Consider the following 24,057-nt stretch of genomic DNA (forward strand, 5'->3'; position numbering starts at 1 on the left):
GGAGAATTCAAATATCTTAATAACTTGTTCCTGAGACCCAAGATTTCCCACAGTTCTGAAAAAAAAGCTTTATTCAGCAGACGTTCACTGAGTGTCAACTGTATGTCATGTAAACACTGGGGACCAGAGCTTAGCCTCTGGTGGGAGAGGGAGACATAAAAACAAACTAAAATAACACGATATTTTGAGTTCTACTGAAGAAATGTGTGCAGAACGACATAAGAACCCAGGAGAAGCATCAGACTCTGCCTTTGGCAATCATGGAAGGCTTCCCCGAGTAGGTGACATTAAACCTTCAGGAAGAGATTACAGCAGAAGCAAAGGCCCAGGCCCAGGGCTCACACTTCCAGTTCCTTCTGAGCAGAGAGTCCAGAACATCACATCTCTGAAATGCCTCAGTCATGGAAGCAACACAAACTTTACACACATCTAGCATCTGGATGGTGTTAATTACCTCCAATTTTATTAAGTGCCCCATTAAATTTGACTCTAAGCGACAGCACAGTTGGTTGGCTCCCTGGGTTAAATCCACACTAAATATTCAATTACACCCAGTAATCATATTTGGCATGGATTAGTTCACCTATCCTGGGAAGGCACTTTTCCAGCTGATAATAATGGTGTCTTTTAATCGTGTAGTATGTTCCTGTTGAGGGACTTTAAGCTAGACCATCTCCCCAGAGGGAGACAGAAACTGGGTGTCATCATCTCCGTTTTGTAGTTGGATGAACTCAGTAAAGAAATGTGGCTCTAACCACATTAACCAGAATTTCACTCCTGTTTCAGGGCCCAGATCAAATTACCTCCTCTTTGAAGATTTTTCAGTTTCCTCATCAGAATTTCCTGGCACTACATGACAATGAAAGAAGCTCAGAGACGTGACTGAGCCCTCACTATGCACAGGGCCCTGTGATGGATACTTGACCTGCAATCACTCACTTCATCCTCCCAGCAACCTTGAGGGAGTGTTTCCGTTTCACAGCTGAGGATGGGGGTGGCCAGTTAGCTCACTTGGTTGGAGTGTGTGCTGGTAGCACCAGGGTTGCCAGTTCGATCCCCGCATGGGTCACTGTAAGCTATGTCATCAAAAAAATAAAAAATAAAAGAATAAAACCATTTCACAGCTGAGGAAACTGAGGCATAGAGAAGTTGAATGATGGGTCTTACATTACACAACTAATAAGTATTAGAGTCCAGGCCTCCAAGCCCATTGCCTTAACCACACACAATCCTGGCTCATTCATTCAACAAGTATTTATTGAGCACCTACTGTATACCCAGTACTTGCTAGAAGTATAATATTAGCTAGGGATGAAAACGTGACCCCTGACCTAACAAAGGTTATCATCTAGCAGGGAAGACAGATTTAAAATATTCCCACAATTATTTAATTACATTATCAAGCACCAGGCATGTTAGCAGGTTTTAACTGAACTAAATAAGACACTAGTAGGGCAAGAAATGAAATGAGGTCTCCAGTTGGCCCTTTCTTTTCTGTAATTTAGGGTCCAGTCAACTCTTCCTTTTTCCTTAGATTCTGTAGCTGAGCAATGCCAATAGACGCCAACATTGCTTTGGGAATTCCTACACATCCTTTTCCTTTCTCAATCATAGATTTTTGTTTTTTTGTTTTTTTAAAATGCTTTTTATTTTTTAACTTTTTATTTATTTTAAGTGTGTTTTTCCACAGCCCATCAACTCCAAGTCAAAAACTTGTCTCAATGTAGTTGTGGAGGGCGCAGCTCACAGTGACCCCTGTGGGGATCGAACTGGCAACCTTGTTGTGAAGAGCACCGTGCTCTAACAAACTGAGCTAACTGGCGGACCCTCAATCATAGTTTTTCCAGCTGTGAAATGGGAATGAAAATAGCAAAAGACTGGAAGCAACCCAAATATCCATCAACAGGGAACCGCTTAAATAAATAATGGCACATCAACACCATGGAATATGCAGCTATGAAAAAACATTAGGCAACTTGAAATGCTGTAGAAGAGTTGCTAAGACGTATTGAGTGAAAGAACGAGGTACAGAGCAGTAGGTGTGGAATGCTACCAACTGTGAAAATAAAACAGCAGAAAGCAGATAAAGGGAATGTGCTTATATATGCACGGGCCATCTCAGCAAAGAGGCACAAGAAACAGGTAATGAGACCCCCCCCAGGGAGGGGGCCTGAACACCAAGGGTCATAGGGAGACTTACACTTAATGTGGGCCATTTTTTACCTTTTGAATTTTGTACTCTGTGCATGTACCTTCTTGAAAGAGAAAGTAATCAATTCAAGAAAATTTTTATACGACATTTTGATGGGGATAAAAATGGAGTCAAATAACCCTGCTCACATCCTCTCACCTTGTGGTGTTATTGTTAGATTCAAAGGAGAGGTCAGATTTGGCAGCCCTTGGAAAATCTAAAACAATTAGAACACGTGTTGCTCCTAATGAGACGAGGGAGGAATAAGGGCCAAACAGAGAAGAAAAGAGGAGAAAGGAGGAGGAAAAGAGGAGAGAAACAAAGAGGCTGTGCATAAATAGAATGAACGGCAGAAAGAAAATCCACAGTTACTTTAGTGCCTCTGAGACCCCAAGGCAGTTGTGCTACCTGCTTCTTTCTAGCCAGCTGCCAGGTTGCCATGGTAATGAAATTGTCCGTGATAAGCTTATTTATGATCCTGAAAACATTAATAAAAAATAAATTTAAAAAACCAAGCTGCTGATAGGCAGCGATGAGCAGAGGAAGTGCTGGTGTGAGAGCAGGCAGCAGGGTGACCTTCTCGGGGCTTGAGGTGCCCCCTTGAAAACTGGTGGGATCAGCCTAGAGCAGAGGGTCAAAAACCCAAGCATGTATCTGAATCACCTGGAGGGCTAGTTAAAACATAGGTGACTGTGCCCATCCCCAGAGGTGCTGATTCAGTAGGTCTGGGGTGGGGCATTTCGTAACAGTTCCCAGGATGTGCGGATACTGTGGCTTGGGGACCATGTTGGGAAACCATCATCATGGTTTAGAAATCATCAAATGATTTCTAAAGGCCTCTCCAAGTCAGGATTCTGTGAGCTGTGGGCTCTAGCTCCGACTTGCCCTGAGCACATCCATCCCCTCCATCAACCCCTCTGTTAACTGAGCAGCTACAGTGTCCTGACAGAAGGCCCACCACAAGTAGCCCAAAGCACCTAGTGGGCCAAGAGCTTAGAGGGCAATTTCCAGGGCAAAGACCAGAGCCTCCTATAAGCAATTGCATGGGAAGATGCCAGCATTCCAGCTGTCTTTGCCAGAACTCTCTCATGGGGCCGATTAACTGGGTGTGATGGCCAACAGGTGCCACTGGGCCAGAGGAAAGGCAGCTGCCAATCAAAACTGGCCGAGCTGGCTAACGAGGACTTGAGAATAACAGAAGCCAAGTCTTTGGGCGCTATGATTTCCTGCAATGGGATCCTGATTCCCCACTGAAATGGAAACAGGCAGGCACATCCGAACACCCAACGCCATGCAACACACACTGCAGGCTGAGTGAGAAAGCTCATAGCTGGGGTGGAAGGCAACGTTAGTGACAAGTCCCTCTGAATTCAGGATTTCGTGTACATTCAACAAATATGATAGAGACCCTAAGCTGTGACAGACACTATACCAGGTGATGCACACATGGGTGGTGAGAAAGAGTGGCCCCTGCCTGACCTCATGAAGCCTATGTTTAAGTAAAAGGAGACAGATGTTACTCAAAGCATCATACAATTTAATTGTGCTGCAGTTACGTAAGTGAATGATGTTCTTAGGAAATAATGCTTAAGTATTTAGGGGTGAAAGGGCAAGATGTCTGCAACTTATTTTCAACTAGTTAAAAAATAATCATATATATTACCTAGATATGTAGGATTATATATAACCTTATTATATATACATATATAGAGAAAGAGAATGTGACAACATGTTAACAACTGTTGAATCTGGGCAAAGAGTATATGGGAGTTCTTTATATTAGTCTTGCAATTTTTCTGAAAGCTTAAAAGTTGTTTCAAAATTACAAATTAGAAAAGAATCACATAAATACATTAAAAATTATAACAGTGAGGGTTGCTATTTCAAAAATATGCATGAGGTCTGACAATTAAGTTCGTGAATTTGTTGCAACAATGTTGCTAAACTTTTTTGATATCAGAGGGATTATTCATTATGAATTTGTACCAATTGGACAAACAGTTAACCAAGTTTACTATTTGGAAGTGCTGCAAAGGCTGTGGGGAAAAGTTAGAAGATCTGAACTTTACGCCAATTCATGACTCTTGCATCACGACAATGCACCAGTTCACACAGCACTGTCTGTGAGAGAGTTTTTAGCCAGTAAACAAATAACTGTGTTGGAACACCCTCCCTACTCACCTGAGCTGGCCCCCAATGACTTATTTCTTTGCCTGAAGATAAAGGAAATATTGAAAGGAAGACATTTTGATGACATTCAGGACATCAAGGGTAATACGATGACAGCTCTGATGGCCGTTCCAGAAAAAGAGTTCCAAAATTGCTTTGAAGGGTGAACTAGGTGCTGGCATCAGTGCATAGCTTCCCAAGGGGAGTACTTCGAAGGTGACCATAGTGATATTCAGCAATGAGGTATGCAGCACTTTTTCTAGGATGAGTTCGCGAACTTAATTGTCAGACCTCATATGTAATGACCTAAAAATGGAGTGGTTTGTCTTAGAGAGGGAGGCCAAAGAGGTCTTCTAGATGTGGCAAGTTTGAGCTAAGGACTGAGCGGAAGTTGGCCAGAAGAAGAAAAGGACAAAGCTCCAGCAAAAGCTGTTGTGGGAAAGAGTAGATCACATTGGAGGAACCGAAAAAAAGAAATCAGGGCAGCTAGAGCTGAGAGCCATCACATCCTTTCCTTCCAGGCCTGACAATGAGGAGCTGGGTCAGGGCACAGGGTTTCTGGGAAGGGCTGCTCTTCTCGCCCAGGCTGGAGTCTGTTTTGTTTCTCCCTTACCCTTCCTGGTTCATGTTCTTGTATGTCTTCCTCTGGCTCCCCTCCAACCTCCATTATTAAGACTCTACTCAAATGCAGCTCCCCAGGCCAAGGCCCAGAATCCCAGCAACATAAGGCAACGTGATCTGACAGCTTTTCACAGCCCCCTTCCCTTTAGCTCCATTTCAGCCCCAAAGCCTTGGTTGCCATCCATCAACCCCTTTACCTGCCATTAAAAAAAAATAATAATAATAAAAAAATAAAAGGGTCGGCCCGGTGGCTCAGGAGGTTGGAGCTCCATGCTCCTAACTCCGAAGGCTGCCGGTTCGATTCCCACATGGGTCAGTGGGCTCTCAACCACAAGGTTACCGGTTCAACTCCTCTAGTCCCACAAGGGATGGTGGGCTTTGCCCCCTGCAACTAAGATTGAACACGGCACCTTGAGCTGAGTTGCTGCTGAGCTCCTGGATGGCTCAGTTGGTTGGAGTGCATCCTCTCAACCACAAGGTTGCCAGTTCGACTACCGCAAGGGATGGTGGGCTGTGCCCCCTGCAACTAGCAACAGCAACTGGACCTGGAGCTGAGCTGTGCCCTCCACAACTAAGATTGAAAGGACAACTTGACTTGGAAAAAAGTCCTGGAAGAACACACTGTTCCCCAATAAAGTCCTGTTCCCCTTCCTCAATAAAATCTTTAAAAAAAAAAGGGGGGGGCTGTCATTTAAACTTATTTCTACAATTTGCTTCCTGGGCCTCGGGTAACCGGCTCCGTCTGTGGATGGTTCTGTGCAGTTTCCATCTGCTCTCCATTCAACACTGATTTCCCATGAGCTCACATGAAGCGGCCTTTGGATTTCCTCCTGGGGTTCAGCCAAGGGCAACCTTGGGTGATTTAGAAGCACAAACCTGCATAATAGACTTGTGGATTCTCCATGACATCCTTCATCTATGTTATCCAAGCACGGTATAGATACAGGGTAACATCGAACCAAATCCTGGTAACACTTTCAAAACCCCAGAGGGTGAGTACCATTTCATTAGGTGTTCATTGAATCAGAGAATTCAGAACTTAAAGGGAACTTTGAGATCTCGTGGTCTAATACCCTCACGTGGCAGATTAGCTCAGTGTGGGGAAGTAACTTGTCCAAGGTCACAGAATAAGTGCATAGAGGAACCGAACCGAGGAACCAGGTTTCCTGATGCCCAGAGGAAGGGCAGAGTCCCGTTAATACCATGTTTCCCTGAAAATAAGACCTAGCCGGACCATCATCTCTAATGCATCTTTTGGAGCAAAAATTAATATAAGACTTGGTCTTATTTTACTATAAGACCCGGTCTTATATAATATAATATAATATAATATAATATAATATAATATAATATAATATAATATAATACCGGGTCTTATGTTAATTTTTGCTCTTATTTTGGTCTTATTTTTGGGGAAACACGGTAACAATATGCAGGACCCCCCAGAAAACTAATATTCTGAACAGCAGCAGCCTACCAGCCCTTACCTGTGAAGCAAGCACTCTAGAGAACCTTGGTGGGAGACCATTCCCATGAATCTGTCTTGTCGCATTTAGCAACTACTCATTGTGTTATTTTTATCCCTTCAGTTTCTCTTTAGACCTGGTTCCTATTTTACATTTATGACTAAAGGCCCTTGGGTGAGGAAAAGGGAAGTGGGGAAGATTCTTTTCTTTTGTACTCTGCAAACCTTTCCTGACTTTTTCTTTTCTTCATAACATTTCCTTTCCAGGGCCCCTGACAAGTTTCTCAAATCTCCTGCATTTTCAATCCCCTGTTCACCTTCACTGTAATTATCTTGGGGAAATTTAAATTCCTTATCATGGCCTTGTGACAATACCAGCTCAAGATAAGTAAGCCAGCCTTCCATTCTTAGGTCTTGTCAAATTGCCCTCAATAGGTTGACTCAATAGGAATGATTGTTGGACTTTTTTTAAAAGTGTTATAATGGTATTGTGACTATGTTAAAGAGTCCTTATCTTTTGGAGATACAAACTGAAATATTTGTGGATGAAATGATATGAGTTTGGGATTTGCTTCAAAATATTCCACTGGGGAGAGATAAAGAAAACGTGCTCCCTTAACACACGTTCTCCACTGCTTTTCTCCCGCAAGTTATTTTTGCTGCGTCCTCCCCAGCCCCACCCTCCCACCTCCAATCTAGGAATCTGTTGATTTTGTGTCTGGGGCTGGGATTTGCCTCCTGAGGTCTCCGCAGAAATGACAGTATGGGTGCTAGAGCCAAAGGGGCTTAGGTCCAAAATTCCAGTTCCACCCTGAGGAGCACAGTGACCCAGGACAAGCCATTTACGTGGCTTAGTCCTATTTTTCCCATCTGCAAAGTAGGGATCACAAATGGACAACAGTAAATTGCATTCCTAATTTGTTCTTCTTGCCCACTTTTTTTCTCAACCTGCCTCCACCTGCCCTGAAAATGTGTACACTCTCCAAGCTCCCACCCGTGCCCCTTTGCTCTTCAAAGTCTCTTCCCACAGCTTCAACCACCTTCTCTGTGCAGCCCCAGACTGGACCCAACTGCCTGCTACCCCACCTCCTCCGGGAGGTCCCATGAGTCCTAAAAACCCACCGCATGTAAATCAGAACTTACTGTTCCTCTTGCCAACCTGTCCCCCACCAAAGCATTGATCACCCCTCAACGCCCCCAGTGGGGAAATGTCCGCTCAGTCTCCACCCACCTTATCCTGTCTATCCCAGGCCCGTGGAGCCATCTTCCAGAGCTCTCTCAAAGCACCACCAGGTTGACTGCCACTTCCTTGGTTGACCTTGGCTCAGGCCCTCAGGACCAAAAGCCTGGACAGCTGTAAAAGCCTCCTAACAGGCCACTCCACTTTCCAGTTCCCCTCCAGGCTGCTGGCAAAAGTCTCCTCTCACACCTGTCACTCTGGGGCTCGAAGGTCTCCCATGCGTTCTCTCCATGGAGAAGAGAAAAGGCCCAAATTCCTCAGCACAGCATTTGACACCCTGCCTGGCTTGGCCTTCACGCATTGTTCCAGAATTATTTTCTGCATTTTCTGCCAATGAAGCCTCAGGCCTGGGTTTCTTAGACTGTGGTCTCTCACCTGCATCAGAACTCCCTGGGGTCTTGGTTAAACATGCAGAACCCTGGGCTCTACTCCCAGACATCTGCATCTGGGGGGGTCCAGGCCCAATGGACACAAAGGCCCAGGACCCTCAGTCTAGCCACCCCAAACACTTTGCCATTCGCTGACTACGCCTCCAGGCCCCCACTCATGTTGTATTAATCTTTCCCTTTTCTTCAATACCCAGCTTAAATGTCATCTCATCTGCAAAGCCTTTCCTGTTCCCCAGCGGAGCGAATTCCCCACCCACTCTGCTCCTGCAGCACCTGGCACACACCTCCATTATAGACTGTGTGTATCACACTGCATATAATTATCTGTTTGCCTGCCTGCCTGCCTTCCTAGCTAAAGTGACATCGCCACCAAAGCAAGTCCACAGAATGCCTGGAGCCCCCAGCACACTGAATGGCACACAGCAGGCACTTGATAAATATCAATTAATTTGAACTGTAGCTTACGATTTCTTGGCTCCTGGATACTAAACATATTGCTTAATACTCCACGGGTGTTATTACATTGATGTCTGACGGACGAATTTCACCCATCATAAGATGGGTGAAAGCCTGAACGAAGGATGAAATATGCAGATAAAGTGATAATGCATTTTTATCATTGGTTAATATTCTGGAATGCTTGTGTGTGCCTGGGACCATCTCTAACCTGAAGGATGTGTGAATTGGATCAAAGGTGAGCCTGGGACTTTTGGTTCCAGATTCCCTGGTGAAACCACCAAAGTTCTGATGGTAATTAGAAATGTCACTGTTACCATAATGAGTGTCCCTTTTTCCCTCACAGCTTCCCTGTCATCAACCAGAGGAATCCCTCACTCATTACATCTAAGATTCCACCCCACAGGATCCACAAAGACCCTCCTGATAGGGCTCAAAGAGAAATCTGGTATTTGTTGCGAGGAGCTGGCAGAAATCAGCCGTAGACGCTGAGGCTGGGGCAGGCCCAGCTCCAGAGCAGGAGGGCTTGTCGGGAGGCAGACATGTGCCCGTTCCAGCCCTGGCTTTCCCATTTACTGTCCGTGTGAGATTAGACAAGTTAACCCAATGGCTCCAAGACTCAGCTTCTTCCCCCAGAGAACAAGATCACTTTGTGCCCCTCAGCCTTGTGGCTATTGAAGGAGATCGTGTATGTTATGTGACCAGCACATACCGTGGTAATCATCCAGAGATGGTACTGCTTTATTGCTGTGCTTGGACAACTGGAATCCTGGAAGCGATGGGCTGGTGCTGAGTGACGCTGACCCGGGGGCTGGAGACAGGAGTTAGGCAGGAAGCCACGTCTCAGCCATGGATTAGGGACAGATTCTGGGGTTTAGGGGAGAGTTCCAGCTCCCAGGGTGGGGCTGAGCGTGGAAGCTGATCTTTATTCTGTTCTGTGGCCTGGGTGTTCCAGGACCAAATGATGCAGCCAGGAGGATGTGGCTAGACCAGGAGCCTGAGCCTTGCAGCGACCGCTTCCAGTCCGGAGTGAGGGCTCTTTGGGCCTAACTGTGGAGCCCAGGTTTACTGCATCCATGTGTAATGGAGCAGCCTTAACTGCATGGTAATCACAGAGGGGAAGGAAAGCCGTAACCCAGCCCTTGAAAATGGGCTCCCATTTCTGATGGGAAGTTGGAAACTGGAGTCTGAGGTGGGCCTTGGGTTTTTCCTGTAAGACATTCATATAATGGCGACTTCCTCTCCCTGTTCCTCTCTCTGCAGGTCCTGTTGTCACTGAGATCCTCCAAGCAGGGATTCCCCCTCCTCACCAGGCCATGTTCTTGACTAATGAGTCAGGCGTGAGAGAGGCTCCATACTCTGGGTTTTCTCCTGGGAATCCTGGGCAGGGGCTGAGTTTGGGGTCACAGCCTCCCCTAACTGGAAACATAGCTGAGAACCCAAAGAAGGAACTGGGCAGAGAAAGATGGGGGCGCTGGGGGCTGAGGAGGGGATGGCTTGACACACCTAACTACCTGGACCCCTCAGTGCTCCTGGGATTTCACAAGGAACAAAGCCTGGCAGGTGGGGCCTCGCATTTGTAGCAAAGCCTGATTTCGCCAATGTCTGGGGAACAGCGACATCTCCTGGCTGCTTGCCGCCATGGCCCTCCTCCCTGGTCAGAGAATCACAGGGCAATCAAGAGACTATTTTCTTAGGTGCCTGAGGCCTTTAGAAGCCTGGAACAAAGAGGGTTTAGCTTCTGATTCAGTGGGTCTGGGTGGAGCCCCAGATTCTGCATTTTTAATAGGCTTCCAGGTGATACTGATACTGCTAGTCTAGGGATCATACCTTGATTAGAAAGCGTTATACACGTCAATTATGTCTCAATAAAGCAGGAGGGAAAAAGGAGAAAGCTTTAGAGGGCTCTGAGATAAATCAGATCTGGCCCCAGATATCCCACAGGTCCAGGAAAGGAGACACGTTTCCACATATAAAACCGGTCAACCACAGGCAAAGCCAGGAGGTAGCAGCAGGGTATAGGGATGCTTCTCGGAGCGGTGGGACCCCAAAGGGAGAGCTTGCCTGAACGATCAGCTGGGGACAGCCTTCCTGTGCCAGCGTGCCTGGCACCTACACTGCAGCCACCAACCCAGAAAAACAACTTGGTTAACATTCATAATGACTGACTTGGGGCAGCCCCAATGATTCCAAGCAAGGTGACTTTAAAATACTCACAGGAGTAACATTTCTGAGCAACCCAGAGTCACTTAATTGATTTGCTAAGTACAATCCACTTCACCCCTTAAAAAGAGCTTCTCTAACGACCTTCCCCAATGCAGACTTTTCCAGAAAGAGACAAACTTCTGAATCACCATCCAATCACAGTGCTTGGATAGGACGTGACGTACGAGAAAGGACCCCATCAGATCCATTTTACAGAAGAGGAAAGTGAAGTTCAGGGAAGTTAAGTGACTTTGGCTAAGGCTCCCCAACAAGGCCAACCACTCAAACCCTGGTCCCTCACTGTGACATAGTACTCATGAGCATTCATGTGACATCTGCTGCTGCTGCTGCCACAAAAAACAGGCCTAGAAGGCAGGAGTGGGGGGTAGGGGTCCAGGGAATCTGGGAGTCTGGGGTCCAGGCCTCCCCTTCCCTGCACAGTAGCTTTGGGCTGGGACTGCTGCCATCACCCAGGGAGGGCGAAGAAAGCAGCTTTTATAAAGCTGGGTCTGAGCCCTCAGACAGGCCCCCTTTGTCGACTTTTTCTGCCCCACCCCCACTCCCATGCCCACGGCCTTTAGCATCCCCGTTTTTTTTTGAATGGCTGGCTCCAACACACTGGAAATTTGCAACACAAATGCTTGGCTTGTCTGTCTCTTGGTGGAGCCCCACAGCCCCAGCCTTTTGGGGCTTTTTAAAGCCTGCCTTTCTCTGGGGCACTTTCTTTCCACAGCTCGAACCCCCAGCCCCTAGATGGAGGCACTATCACTAATTAACGCTGGGTTAAAAGCCATCTTGGGAAGAGAGCTGTGTGGCAAGCTAGAGCAGGTGCTCCCACCACCTCTCAGAGGATAAGGACGAGGTGGCAGGAATTGGAGGGGGCTGGGCTCCCCTCTCAAGGCTCATTCTGGCTTCCAACCTCTATCGTCTTCCTCAATGGGTTTGAGAATTTACTGCAAATAAAGCTTGTCACCCAAGAGGGCTCCCAGCTGACCTCGTCACCACCCCACTTGGCTTTCAGAGCTCAGCTCTGATCATAAGAACTAGAGTAACAGTTACCACTTGCCAAGTGTTATCAAATACTTTACAAGCGTGTTTTTGATCGTCACAACAACCTGGGGAGACAGGTATTGTCATGCCCATTGTACAGATGTGGTAACCGAGGCTCAGAGAGATTAAACACCTTGCCCAGAATTACACACCTTGCAAGTGGCAGAGCTGGTGGCAAATACAAATCCACTTGCCACCCAAACTCATGCTCTTATTTTAGGCTTCTCTCTGCTCCCATCTGATGCTCTCCCAGCTTTACTGTGACTTTTCTCTCTTCTCCATTCTTATGTCTCTCTTTGGGTCTGTCTGCCCGAGGTAATTACTCAGCTCCTCATGTGCCCACCTCCTGCAGTTCTCTGAAGACAAGTACATGCCACCTTCCTTTTAACATCCAAGAAAACATGGTGCAGGGGGAAAGGCCCACCCCACTCCCATAAGGGCAGAAATGGGACCCAGCCTTTCAGATATGGACAGCTAATTCAGCTAGCTTTATGTGGGCCTAATTAGGTGCTTAATAGGTGTTTATTTAAGGACTGGTAGGGGACCCCTCCATTACTGCTGGTAGGAAGGGAAATGCTACAGCCACTTTGGAAAGTAGTTTGGCAGTTTCTTAAAAAGTTAAACCTTCACTTACCATATGACCCAGCAATTCTACTCCTACATAGCCACCCACGAGCAAAGAAAGCATATGCTCACACAAAGTACACATAGCAGCATTATTCATAATAGCCCCAAACTGGATCAACCTAAATGTCCAGCAAGGTGAATGGGCAAAAAATCTGTGGTACATCCACTCAATGGAATATTACTCGGCGATGAAAAGGAACTGACTACTGACACACAGGTCAACATGGATGAATCTCAAAAACATTAGGCTGAGTGACAGAAGCCTAACACTAAAGATGACATGTTATATGATTGCGTTTCTCTGAATTCTCTAGCAAAGGAAAAACTATAGAGACAAAAAGCAGATCAGCTGTTGCCTGGGGCTGGGGGCAGGAGTGGTAATTGATGACAAATGGGCTGAAGGAAACTTTTGGAGGTGATAGGTATTCTTGTGGTGATGGTGGCACAACTGTGTATAGTTACAAAAAAAATCACTGGACCATACACTTCAAACGGGAGACTTTTATGGTATGTGAATTTTACTTCAATAAAACTGTTGAAGTTCTTTTTAAAAAATGTAGGAGAAGGGGCCGGCCCGGTGGCTCAGGCGGTTGGAGCTCCATGCTCCTAACTCCGAAGGCTGCTGGTTCGATTCCCACATGGACCAATGGGCTCTCAACCACAAGGTTGCCGGTTCGACTCCCGCAAGGGATGGTGGGCAGTGCCCCCTGCAACTAGCAACGGCAACTGAACCTGGAGCTGAGCTGCGCCCTCCACAACTAAGACTGAAAGGACAACAACTTGAAGCTGAATGGCACCCTCCACAATTAAGATTGAAAGGACAACAACTTGACTTGGAAAAAAGTCCTGGAAGTACACACTGTTCCCCAATAAAGTCCTGTTCCCCCCCAAAAAAAAAAAGTAGGAGAAGAACTGGCAGCCCAAGGATGGGCCTTAGGAGATTATCAGCTTGGTGTGAGGCTGAATTTAGAAGTGAGAAACTTTTGTTTGAGTCCTAGTTCTACCATTGCCTATCTGTGTGACTGTGGATAAGTGGGTAACCTCTCTGTGCCTGTTTCCTCGGTTACAACAATAATAGCAATGGTAAGAGCTAGTGTACGAGACTGACTCTATGCTAGGCCTGTATCGTATGCACTGTCACATTTAATCCTCACCCAACAGCCCATTTTACAGGTGAGGAAACTAAGGTAAGGCCTTCAGCTGGGGTTGAATTCTGACCCCCATGGCTTCTCTAGTCCACTCTGTGTGTCCCACATCTGCACTCTGGCCTGATGTCTATCCTGGCTACCCAGCTCTATGTGGTCCCCACCTTACATTTGCTGAGATAACCCCACACCTCCCAAGTGTATGAGAGCCCATTGGCCTGGGAGCTCCCAATTGTTCCATCTGTCTCCTAGGGCTGTGACCCATAAGCCCACTCTTAGTCCCTGGGGTTTGGCCTTGACCGCTTCATCCCAGGCCAGCAGCGCCACTCAGCCATGCCACTGCTTTTATAGGGAACATCCCATGTTTGTTCTATGCTAAGAACATGGCTCCGTGCAGACTAAGAAGCAAGATTATAAAATATCATTGTTAGGAGGTTCCTTCCGATGACACTGGTTCTAACTGTGACCCAGAGAGGTGTCTCAAGGGCAGGCAAAGGAAGTCTCCACTCCCCCCTCTTCAACCAGAGCAGCCCCATATTTTAAATCTGTTTTAGATACTGTGCTTCCATAGAATATTTCTGAAGATAAGGCTGTGACACTTTTTTTAAAAAGTTTGAAAGCTGCTGTTCTCTGCCAACTCTCAACTTTCCAGGTATAGAAACTGAGGGCTTGCGGGGAGACATAACTTGCTGAGGGTCACAGAGGTCACAGGCGGGGCAGGCCTCGGGACTCCAAGCTTTGAGCTCTTTCCACCACCTCCGTAACAGCCAAAAGGGAAAGCAGTGTTTCTGCCTCACACACATTTATGTCCTTCTTGAGGATTCTTTAGCTATAAGCTAGAGAAATCTGGAAGCACGACAACTCTCCCGGGGTTTTCCATCTCTTTCCTCTCACTTCACACATCTCTGAGGCAACTACCAATTTGGCTGTCTTGACACATGACGACGGATGCTCCCCGGGCTCGCTGTCTACACCAGCCTGTGATTGCAGCAGGTGTAAATCAAATAGAGGAAATTCTTGATAATTGGACAACAAGGGAGATGGGGAACAACTTTCCTCGCTAAGGAGAGAAAAACACTTATCTGTAATGTTGACTCCCCTCGACTGAAATGAAGTTGTACATAGACAAAATGAAATCATATGAACTTTTTAAAAGGCACATTTATCTCAGAGAGTAAATGAACCTTTGGTGTTTCACTGTTATGAGTGCTCCAATTACAAGAGTAGCAGTATTACATACTCTCTGTTCCTCTCAGAATCATATTATAACTTTGTACTCTGTCTGCTCCTTCAAAGATAAAGGGAGAGTCCAGTATAAGTCTTAATTTATACGGGGCAAACCTCTTTCCCCTATTAGGGCTTGTCAGTGTGATGCTAAAAATGGTCCTTTGGTTGACTTGTGAGTAATTGATTCTCTGACGCTGACAACGCTTAGGAAAATGAAGGTATAAATGATGGGAGCGCCACACAGCCACCGGAACAAACGCTGAGCCTAAGGTCCGTGGAACTGCAGCAGCGCCACAGAGCAGAGGGAGATCTTTCCGCCACATCTCAGGTGAGAGGGGGATGGCCCTGGGGGCTGGGCTGCATGGGACCAGGAAAGTTGACCTTCTCACCAACTCAGAGACACCAACTCAAAGAGGCCCACCGCCATTCTCTTTGCCCATGGACTGGTGAGTACATTTAGGTCCCTTGTTAGGGGCCCTGAAACATGCTTTTGATGGTTGGTGCCATTTTGAGGTCGTCTGGGATAAGTGGCAGGCAGACAGACATGTCCAGGTGTCTGTCGGAGGTGGGTGAGGTTCTCAGGTGTGTGTGGATAGGCTTCTGGGGCAAGACGTGAGCTGGCTAGATTCCCCTGTCAACAACGGGACTCGGCCATGGATCAGAAGGGAGCCACGCGGCTGTGCAAATCAATACCGTGCATTGATCGCTCAGAACCGATGCAACGTAATTGCCTGGAAATTGATACCAATTTGCTTTCTTGCTCAATTGCAGCCGCACTCCTTCCTCTGGGTTTTAGACACAATTACCTGCCCTTGGAGCACTCCATTACCCCCACACTTGTTCCCTAATCCTTGCTTTAATGCTCCTGAAGTATTTGTGTCCTTCATCATAAGACACCTCCCTACCCTTTCTGAAAGGAGGTGGGGTGTCGCTCTTCTGAGTGACTATTCAAGGTACTTCCTTGTTAAAAACTTAGATCTCCATCGACTTGCAATACGATTGGTTTGTAAAATGGATCAGGGTTCTTAAATTACAAAGCAGAATAGTTAAGAAAGGTAAGAGATTTTTGTTCCCTGAGGGCATTTGAGACCTGACCTCTGTGGTTAGCTGAAGGCAGGCACATCTGCAGAATTCTTGTGGCGTTCTTGCCATGAAGGCTGGCGAAAGGTGCCAACTGAACTAGATCAAGTGCCCATTCACCCTGAATCCAGGCTTGTAACCACTGCGGAGAGCTAACGGATGTGCATAATGATAGATAATAAACCTAAAATGCTTTGGGGACTATCACGGAGTAGTGGCTGATGTTGTTGGATTTGTGAATTCTCGCTCCTTTGAATGGTCATGTGGCATGTGTCGGGCAACAGCTATTTCATCTATTCTTATCATAGCATAAGCTGGAAACTTCTTGTTGTTTCCCATCTTTGTCCAATGGGATTTCTCAGCCCCGTGGATTGGGTTCTCACAGCCCAGAGGTGGCCGTGGTGACCTGACCCACTCCTGGGACACATGGCTTCTGGCAAATGCTGTGCCTCTTGGTTGATCAGACTATGCAGTTGCTCAGCCTCATTCTGAATGAGCAGTAGTTTCCTGGAATTACTGTGATTTCCGCCCCCCCAAAGTCTGCCCTCTTGCCAGGTTATTTTTCAACTCCTTAAAACCATTGCGTGTGCACAGGGGTGCACCCACCAAGCAGGTGTTCCTGTTTGTCCCCCTTTTTCCTTCTTCAGAGACCCAATGACAAAACACAAAAGCGTTCAGTTTTATCGGGCCCATTTCCCACGTGTAGGTGATGAGTTCTGAAGGGCCCCATGAACGAGGAGCACTATGAATAGGGTATTGTATCAGGAAGGCTGCTGCGGAGAACAGGAGGTCTGCTGGCCTGGGGATTTTGAGGCCCATTCTGAAGGGCCCTTTCTGAAACTAATTTGATGGAGGACTATGGAAAAAGGCCCTTTTCCTCTCTGGGCTTGTTTCCTCAGCTATAAAATGAAGATGGTGATGCCTGCTCTGGAATGTGAGTGTGAGGGTGGGCTGTGTGGGCCAGGAGGGCACAGGGGCTGGGAATCGATTCTGCCAGCCCTGGGACAGGGGCAGGAGGTGGGGAGGCTGAGGGAGGGCTTAGGCCAAGAGCAGGGGTGTGGGCTTCGCTCTGGAGAAAGTGAGGGGGTGGGGCAAGGGCTTCTGAGCAGAAGAGTGGGGTGAGTAGGGGCCTGGATATGCCCAGGTCTCTAAAAGATCAGCCTCCAAGAAGGCGAGAAAGCCCAGGCTGCAGCTGGGAGACTGAAAAAGCAGTGGTTGTGTCAAGGGGCCCTACTTGCCTCCAAAGATCTCCCTGCTTAGGAAACTCTGGCCTTGGACCAGATCAGGAAAGGGGGAGCCACACGTGTTATGGTATGATGAGCACCGAAGGCTACAGATCCTTGGTCTGGGGACCAAAGGCCTAAGTCTGAGGCAAAACACATCTAAAGGGCGTGTCATGTGGATGAAAGTGCAGAAGCTCTGGATGGATGTCAAAGGGGCAGCCCTCAGGGGCAGATGCCACGTTCTCATCTTTTGTCTAGCCCCAGTCCTTACCAGAAGAGTGAAAACTTAACAAGTATTTGCAGGATAAGGGGACATGGACTTGACACGATGAGAAAAACCTCCTAACAAGAAGAGATGGCTGGAAGTAGGACAGACTGGCTCGGAGATAGTGAATTCCCTCTCACTCACTGGCAGCAAATACTTGAGCAGGAACTGGAGGATTAGGTTGGGGTGGGGGTGGGGAGTGGGGCTCATCAAGAAAAGGCTGATGGTGGAGGCCTAAACAGCTGCTCCCTCCAGCTCTGGAGGTGCCGTGGTCTCAGGCCACATCGAGCCGTCCCCGTGGATATTCCCTTGAGTCTCAAGGTATCCCTGGGTTAGTCAGGACCTGGTGTCTGGGCGAAGGGGAATGATGCTGTGAGAAGGCAGGTGAGCCCAGGAAGGAAAACGGGTTTCTTCCAGTGCGGGCCCTGCCTGCCAGAAACCACTGCTCAGCAGGACCAGGGAGGAAACGGAGCCATGGTGGGGTGATCAGGGGAAAGGGGCTGCCTGGGCCTCTGGATGGTCTTTATCCCCGTGGCGTGGATAACCTGCTGAGAGAGGGGGTACCATGGGAGATGGGAAGACCCAATTCCTGGGTAGCTGAGTCACACTAGGGCAAGTCTGGGTTGACAGTGGAGGCACCACTCCAGCTGAGGTGGGTTCTTCCCCTCCCTGTTGCCTGTTCTTCCTCTAATTGCAGAGCACGGTGTCAGCAGGCCCCAATTAAGGGTAATTACGTGATCTATGAGATAATTTTGCGTGGCTCCCCAGGCTCCTGGGTCTCTTCCAGGGCTCAGATTGTTTGGTGAAATCTAAGCGTCTGGAGCAAGATTTATAGCCTTCGCTTCCCTCCAACTCCACCCAAAACCAAAACAGCACATGCCGATATTACTATCTGAGCAGGTTTAATATTAAATCATCACAGCAAAAGTTTATGGAGAAATTCCCATGGGCCAGGCTACTCACTTCAGGTGCCTCATTTCATCGCATGCTTACAAGGACCCTATGCAGTAGGTATAGTTATCGACTCCATTTTGTGAATAGGGAAACTGAGGCCCAGGAAGGAGAAGCCACTTGTCCTGGGATACACAGCTAATGATGGCAGAGCTCGGATATGAACTCAGATTAGTCTGACTTGGAGCCTGAGCTGTCAGTCCCGATCGCTATGTCAATGTCACACTGTGGGGTGGGGGGTGACGTAGGGGACTAAAGGAAGGTGCTTGCATCTGCTTTATCCCTTGCTGAGGCCTGAATTCCATATTTAATGCCTTAAAGGAAGGGGCAGTTTCACCATTATCTTTAATTTTCTCTTCAACCCTATCAGGTCAGCAAGGGAGCTTTATCATGCCCATTTTACAGATGGAGAAAATGAGGTCAGAACTCATGACTGGCAGAGGCTAAACTTGAACTCAGGTCTGTCTGACTTCCAGAGTCTGGGTTCTTTTTCCTAACCTACAGCTTCCAAAAGACAAGGACCAAGGCTTGCTTGGAGCCAAGCCCAGGGCTGGGCACAGCCAGCAAAGGACATCCCCGTGGCTATGGCTACATCTGACCTTCCCTCCTGTCATTTTCCAGGTGCCACCACAGGGGTGAAAAATGCTGCTCTGGGTGTTCTTGCTCATGATCCTCACCCTCAGCAGCGGCTCCCACTGCTCCCCACCCTCCTTGCCCCTCAGGTAAGCAGTCCTGCCAACAAGACCTGGATTCCTGCCACCCCAAAGCCATCCCTGCTGGTGGGCGGGTGCAGAACTGAGCCATCAGCTGGCCCCAGCCATCCCCTCAGGCAGCCCGTACTGCCCATCTCTGGGAGGGGGGCACTCTGAGCTCCAGAGAGGTCACCCTTGGGTCCCACCCCCTCTGGGGATGAACAGGGTAAAGGGCAACAGGTGACTGGTGACTGCAGCCTGTCTGTTCCCTTGCCCGAGTGTGCCATGCTGCCCGTTGACTTCTGACTCCTCCCACGTAGGATGCCCCGGTATGCCGATGCCATCTTCACCAATGGCTACCGGAAGGTGCTGGGCCAGCTGTCTGCCCGCAAGCTGCTCCAGGACCTCATGAGCAGGCAGCAGGGGTAAGCAGGAGTTCCTGTGATTCCTTCCATACCCCACGTGCACCAAGTTTTATCTCTTCCCTTGCACAGCACCTGTCATTTCTGGGCTTGCCATAGCAGAAGGGCCCCAATGTCAAACTTTAGCTTACCTCTCACTATTCAATGGCCATTGAACACCTACTATGTGCTTCTCTCTATTCTGGGCTCCAGTGGGAACCATGCCAATGGTAGTTAGTACTGGGTCACAACTCAGAAACAAAGGCTCTGCACTGAGCCATTTACATACACTTGGCACAGCGCTGAGCACCCAGTAAGGCCTTGTTAGTATTAGCCGTTGTCCTTCATTTCTTGTTTGCTCTTTCTAACCACCTTCCAAAGTAGGAACTCTTACCCACTTCGTCCAGAGCCATTAATAGCTTCTAAAGGACACACACCAAAGAGTGGCAGCGCCGGGATCCAAACAGCCTGACTCCACATTTTTCAGGTTTTATTTTGAAAAAATTCCAAATTGATAGAGAAATTGCAGCAATAGTACAAAGGACTTCTATGTACCCTTCCCTATATTCAGTAATTCCTAACATTTTTATCGTATTTGCTTGCTCTATAACTTAGATGTATATCTACACATACACAAACACATGTACACCTGTATTACTACGGTTATTATTAACATTGATATTATTTTGCTGAACCACTTGAGAGTAAATTGCAGTCCTCGTGACCCCTTACCCTTCTTCTGTGGGTGTCTCCTAATACCCAATGAAAGGACATTCTCTTACTTAATCACAGTACAATTATCCTTTAGAGTCCACACTCAAAATTTACCAGTTGACCTAAAATATCCTCTATAACGATTATTTCTTTTCCTGACCCAGGATCCAATCCAGGATCCTGAGTGGCATTTCGCTGTCATGTCTCCTTAGTTTCCTTTCCTCTGGAACAGTGCCTTCATCTTCCAGGCCACTGACATTTTTGTTTAGTGAAGGCCAATTGTTTATGGAACGCCCCTCATGTTGGATTTGCCTGATGCTTCCTCATGGCTAGATTCAGGTTATGCCACAGGAGTGACGTTGTGTCCCTCTCAGTGTCTCGTATCAGCAGGCACATGATGTCAATTTGTCCCATTATTGGTGATGGTAACTTTGATCATTTGGTTGACACAGTGTCTGCTAGTTTTCTCCTCTATAAAGTTAATATGTTTCCCTTTGTAATGAATAAGTAAACGTGTGTTTCATAGCCCATGCTCTTCACTGCTATATAGACTGCCTTCCTAAATTGCTGCCAAATCTGATTCAGTTGGCTGGCAGCATTCATACCAGATCCTGGAATCGGTGTACGGACACACCCTGCTCTGCTCACTTTGTCTTGGTCTTTCCCAGGCCTCTCCACCTCAGCTACCCAAATACGAGCCTCAGCTGTTTCTCTTTTTCTAATCAAATAGAGAAAGAAACCAGGAGCAAAGAGCAAAGGTAAGGGCTGGCCGTCAGGCGGAGAGCATGTGGGCAGACCAAAAGCAGATGGCATTGGAGAGCATCCTGGTGGCCCTGCCACAGAAGCAGAGGTAGGAATACGTGCATGTGTGTGTATACATATGTGTATGTGTGTACACGTGTGCATGGGTGTGCACCTAGGGAGCTCAGAGGTTTCCTCCCACGAGGGTCAGCAGGAAAAGGAAAGACTCTCCCCTCCAAAGGCGTGGGGCTCTGCCAAGCAAACTGGAAACGAAGTTCGTCCTTACACACATCAAGAACTGGAGGAAGAGGAGAAAACGTGTGATAACAATTGTATCTTATCCATTACTGTATCTCCAGTGTGTTGCAAGAGGCCAGGCTCAGCGTCTGTGTCCAAAAACATGACTGACTCAATAGTTCTGGGAGAGGACCCAGGAACCTGAATTTTAACACATATCCCAGGGGATGAATGATCTGAGAAGCATGCCCTGGATCCCTTGCCAAGTTCACGAAACTATAAAACCAAAGACCAGCCCCACCCAACACCCTCAGAAAGATGTGTGTGGAGCACTCATGAGGGGGAGAGATGAGAATGACAGTCATTCCCCATCTTTCTGCCCCTCACTTTCCCACTGGAAGTCATGGAAGATCAGGAATGAGTTTTCCCATCTTACAGAGGAGGAAAACTGAGGCAAAGAAGGGGCAGCAGTTGCCCCTAAGTCAGGGACTGGCAGGCCCAAGACCTGCTCTGCTTCCCTGGAGCGCCTGCCCAGAAAGCCCTGCTTCACAGACAAAGTTTCCCCAAAATGACACGACTGTTTGGTGAAACTCTGCTATATTTTTGAGGCCAATTTTCAACTGTGAGTACAAACATGTCCCAGCTTGACTCTGCCAGGCATTTCTGGACCTATTAAGCAAATCCACTTCCCAACAGAGCTCTCTCCGTGTGCTCCCTCACCCTCTTCCCAACCTAATTAGACACCAAGAGCTCAGAGATCTCTCCCCAACTACAGTCCTGTGGAGATACAAGCAGTGGCAGGCGACAGGCAGGCTGCAGGAGGGGTGAGAACCAGGCTGCAAGGGAGGCAGAATGCACACCTGGGCTCCAGGTCTGGTTCTGCAGCCAACTCGCTGTACACCGCAAGCTGGCTTCCTAGTTTTCTCCTCTGTGAAAGGAGGGGGTTAGCTCCGACCACCTCTAAGGTCCCTAAGGCTAGAATTATAAAAATAATGCCTCTAAGAATAATCCCTACCCTGCGCCTCTCATGCTGGGCTGAAGTCATCATTTACCTGCTTTATGGCTCCCACCAGGCCTCAGCAGGGTGGAGGGGTCCCAAGGAGGGCTGCGTCCTATGAATGCAGGCTTTGTTGCTGCAAACTAAAAGCCAGAGGCTTCACAGAGCTCCAAGTCACAGAGCTGCAGGAAGGGGCCTGGAGGCTGCTACAGCCATTGTTCCCCCTCCCGCTCACTGCTGCAAATACCAGGAAATCACTGGGGGGGCCTGAGAAAACATAAAATAAGAGAGAGTCCTTCTACCTTGGTAGTACGGAGTAGAATGATTTGGCAGGTGGCACACTTCTGCACTCGCCATTCTTCATGTCCGCCTAACAGCCCTGTGAGGTAACAGGTTCAGACTTATCCATCCTCCCATCCCTTGAAAACCATCCAATGACTTTCCCGGGCCATGCTCTGGGCTGGGGGAACAGCGGTGATAGGACAGCAGTGGTCCCTGCTCTCCTGGCACCCATAATGCTCTGAGGCAGACAGAAACTAAACAAGTACTGCTATAGTGGATTGTTTAATTTGTGATAAATGCTAAACGATGTAAGGAGTGTGTGTGCCAGAAGGAGGAACTTCATCTAACCCTGACTGGGGATTGGAGACAGGTGACTTCTTCAAGGGGAAGTGACTGGCCTGCGAGGGATCTCAGTGGGAGCGGCTTAGCAGAACTGGGGCTAAGAATGAGGTTCTTTTAAAAATGTACTTTATTAATTTTTTTCAACTACAGTTGCCACACAATATTATATTCATTTCAGGTGTACAATGTAGTGATTAGATGTTTGTGTAATTTACAAAGTGACCATGCTGAGAAGTCTAGTACCCATCTGACACCATACGTTTATTACTATATTATTGACTGTCTTCCCTATGCTGTACTTTACATTCCTGTGACTATTTTTATAACTGGCAATTTGTACTTCTTAATCCCTTCACCTTTTCACCCAACCTCACATCCTGTGGCCATCAGTTTGCTCTCTGTATCTAGGAGTTTGTTTCTGCTTTATTTGTTTATTTTGGTTTTTAGATTTCATACATAAACAAAATCATAGGGTATTTGTCTTTTTCTGCCTGACTTATTTCATTTAGCATAATACCCTCTAGGCCATCCATGTTGTTGCAAATGGTAAGATTTCATTTTTTTTATGGCGAGTAATATTTCATTGTGTGTGTGTATATATATATGTACATCTTTATCCATTCATGTATCAATGGGCACTTAGGTTGCTTCCATATCTTGGCTTCCATTATTTATCTTATTGTAAATAATGTTGCACTGAACTAGGGATGCATATATCTTTTCGAATTCGTGTGTTGGATTTATTCAGGTAAATACCCAGAAGTGGAACTGCAGAGTCATACGGTAGTTCTATTTTTAATTTTTTGAGGAACCGCCACACTGTTTTCCATAGTGGCTGCACCAACTTGCAACCTCAGCCACAGTGCACGGGGTTCCCTTTTCAAGAATGAGGTTCTTTTGGAACCCAGACAGTCTTGCCACTGGAGCATCCATCTATCACCTTTGTTTCAGGTGTCCTGCCCTTTCTTCAGTCCTTCCAATTGAGTTTTTCTTTCTTTCTGCAACAGGAATTCCCAAGGATGAAGATTCTGCCTGTGTTTTATGCTGCCTGCAGCCAAAGTACAACTGCATCCAGTTAATCCTATTTAATTTTTGACCTACTTTTTCCTTTATAAATACAATAAAATTCCCCCATCATGGTCTGCATTTCAATTTGCTTTTATCTTCAGCCTAATTTTTTTATGCGTTTTACATAGTTACATTTCCCAAAATGGTATCACATGGTATAATAATAATAAAAAAAAAAAAACAGCAAACATTTACCTCGCACTGCGAGTACCAGCTGGGGGCAGCTCCATGCCTAGAATCTCGTGTGTTCCTCACACATTGGCACCCTTCTCGTTTCAC

General features: G+C 47.2%; 1 protein-coding gene across 2 annotated transcripts; it reads left to right on the forward strand.

The window, feature by feature from the left end:
* The first annotated feature begins 18,946 nt into the window (after positions 1-18,946).
* On the forward strand, positions 18,947-23,801 carry GHRH (growth hormone releasing hormone). 2 transcript variants are annotated; one of them, XM_033095423.1, is made up of 4 exons: positions 18,947-19,026; positions 19,317-19,421; positions 20,842-20,961; positions 23,718-23,801. In XM_033095423.1, exons 1-4 carry the CDS (start codon positions 18,947-18,949, stop codon positions 23,731-23,733), a joined length of 321 nt encoding a protein of 106 aa, XP_032951314.1. In that variant the 3' UTR covers positions 23,734-23,801. The 2 variants fall into 2 exon arrangements, with proteins under 2 accessions (XP_032951314.1, XP_032951315.1); XM_033095424.1 differs by having other exon boundaries at positions 20,842-20,958; positions 23,712-23,733.
* The last annotated feature ends 256 nt before the right edge of the window (positions 23,802-24,057 follow it).

Source organism: Rhinolophus ferrumequinum, chromosome 23, assembly GCF_004115265.2.
Source record: "Rhinolophus ferrumequinum isolate MPI-CBG mRhiFer1 chromosome 23, mRhiFer1_v1.p, whole genome shotgun sequence".
In the NCBI taxonomy this organism is placed as follows: Eukaryota; Metazoa; Chordata; class Mammalia; order Chiroptera; family Rhinolophidae; genus Rhinolophus; species Rhinolophus ferrumequinum.

Coding starts and splice junctions, on each gene's coding strand:
- GHRH (XM_033095424.1), top strand. CDS start 18,947: ATGCTGCTCTGGGTGTTCTTGCTCATGATCCTCACCCTCAGCAGCGGC. Junction 19,027..19,316: donor CCACCCTCCTTGCCCCTCAG/GTAAGCAGTCCT, acceptor CCTCCCACGTAG/GATGCCCCGGTATGCCGATG. Junction 19,422..20,841: donor CTCATGAGCAGGCAGCAGGG/GTAAGCAGGAGT, acceptor CTAATCAAATAG/AGAAAGAAACCAGGAGCAAA.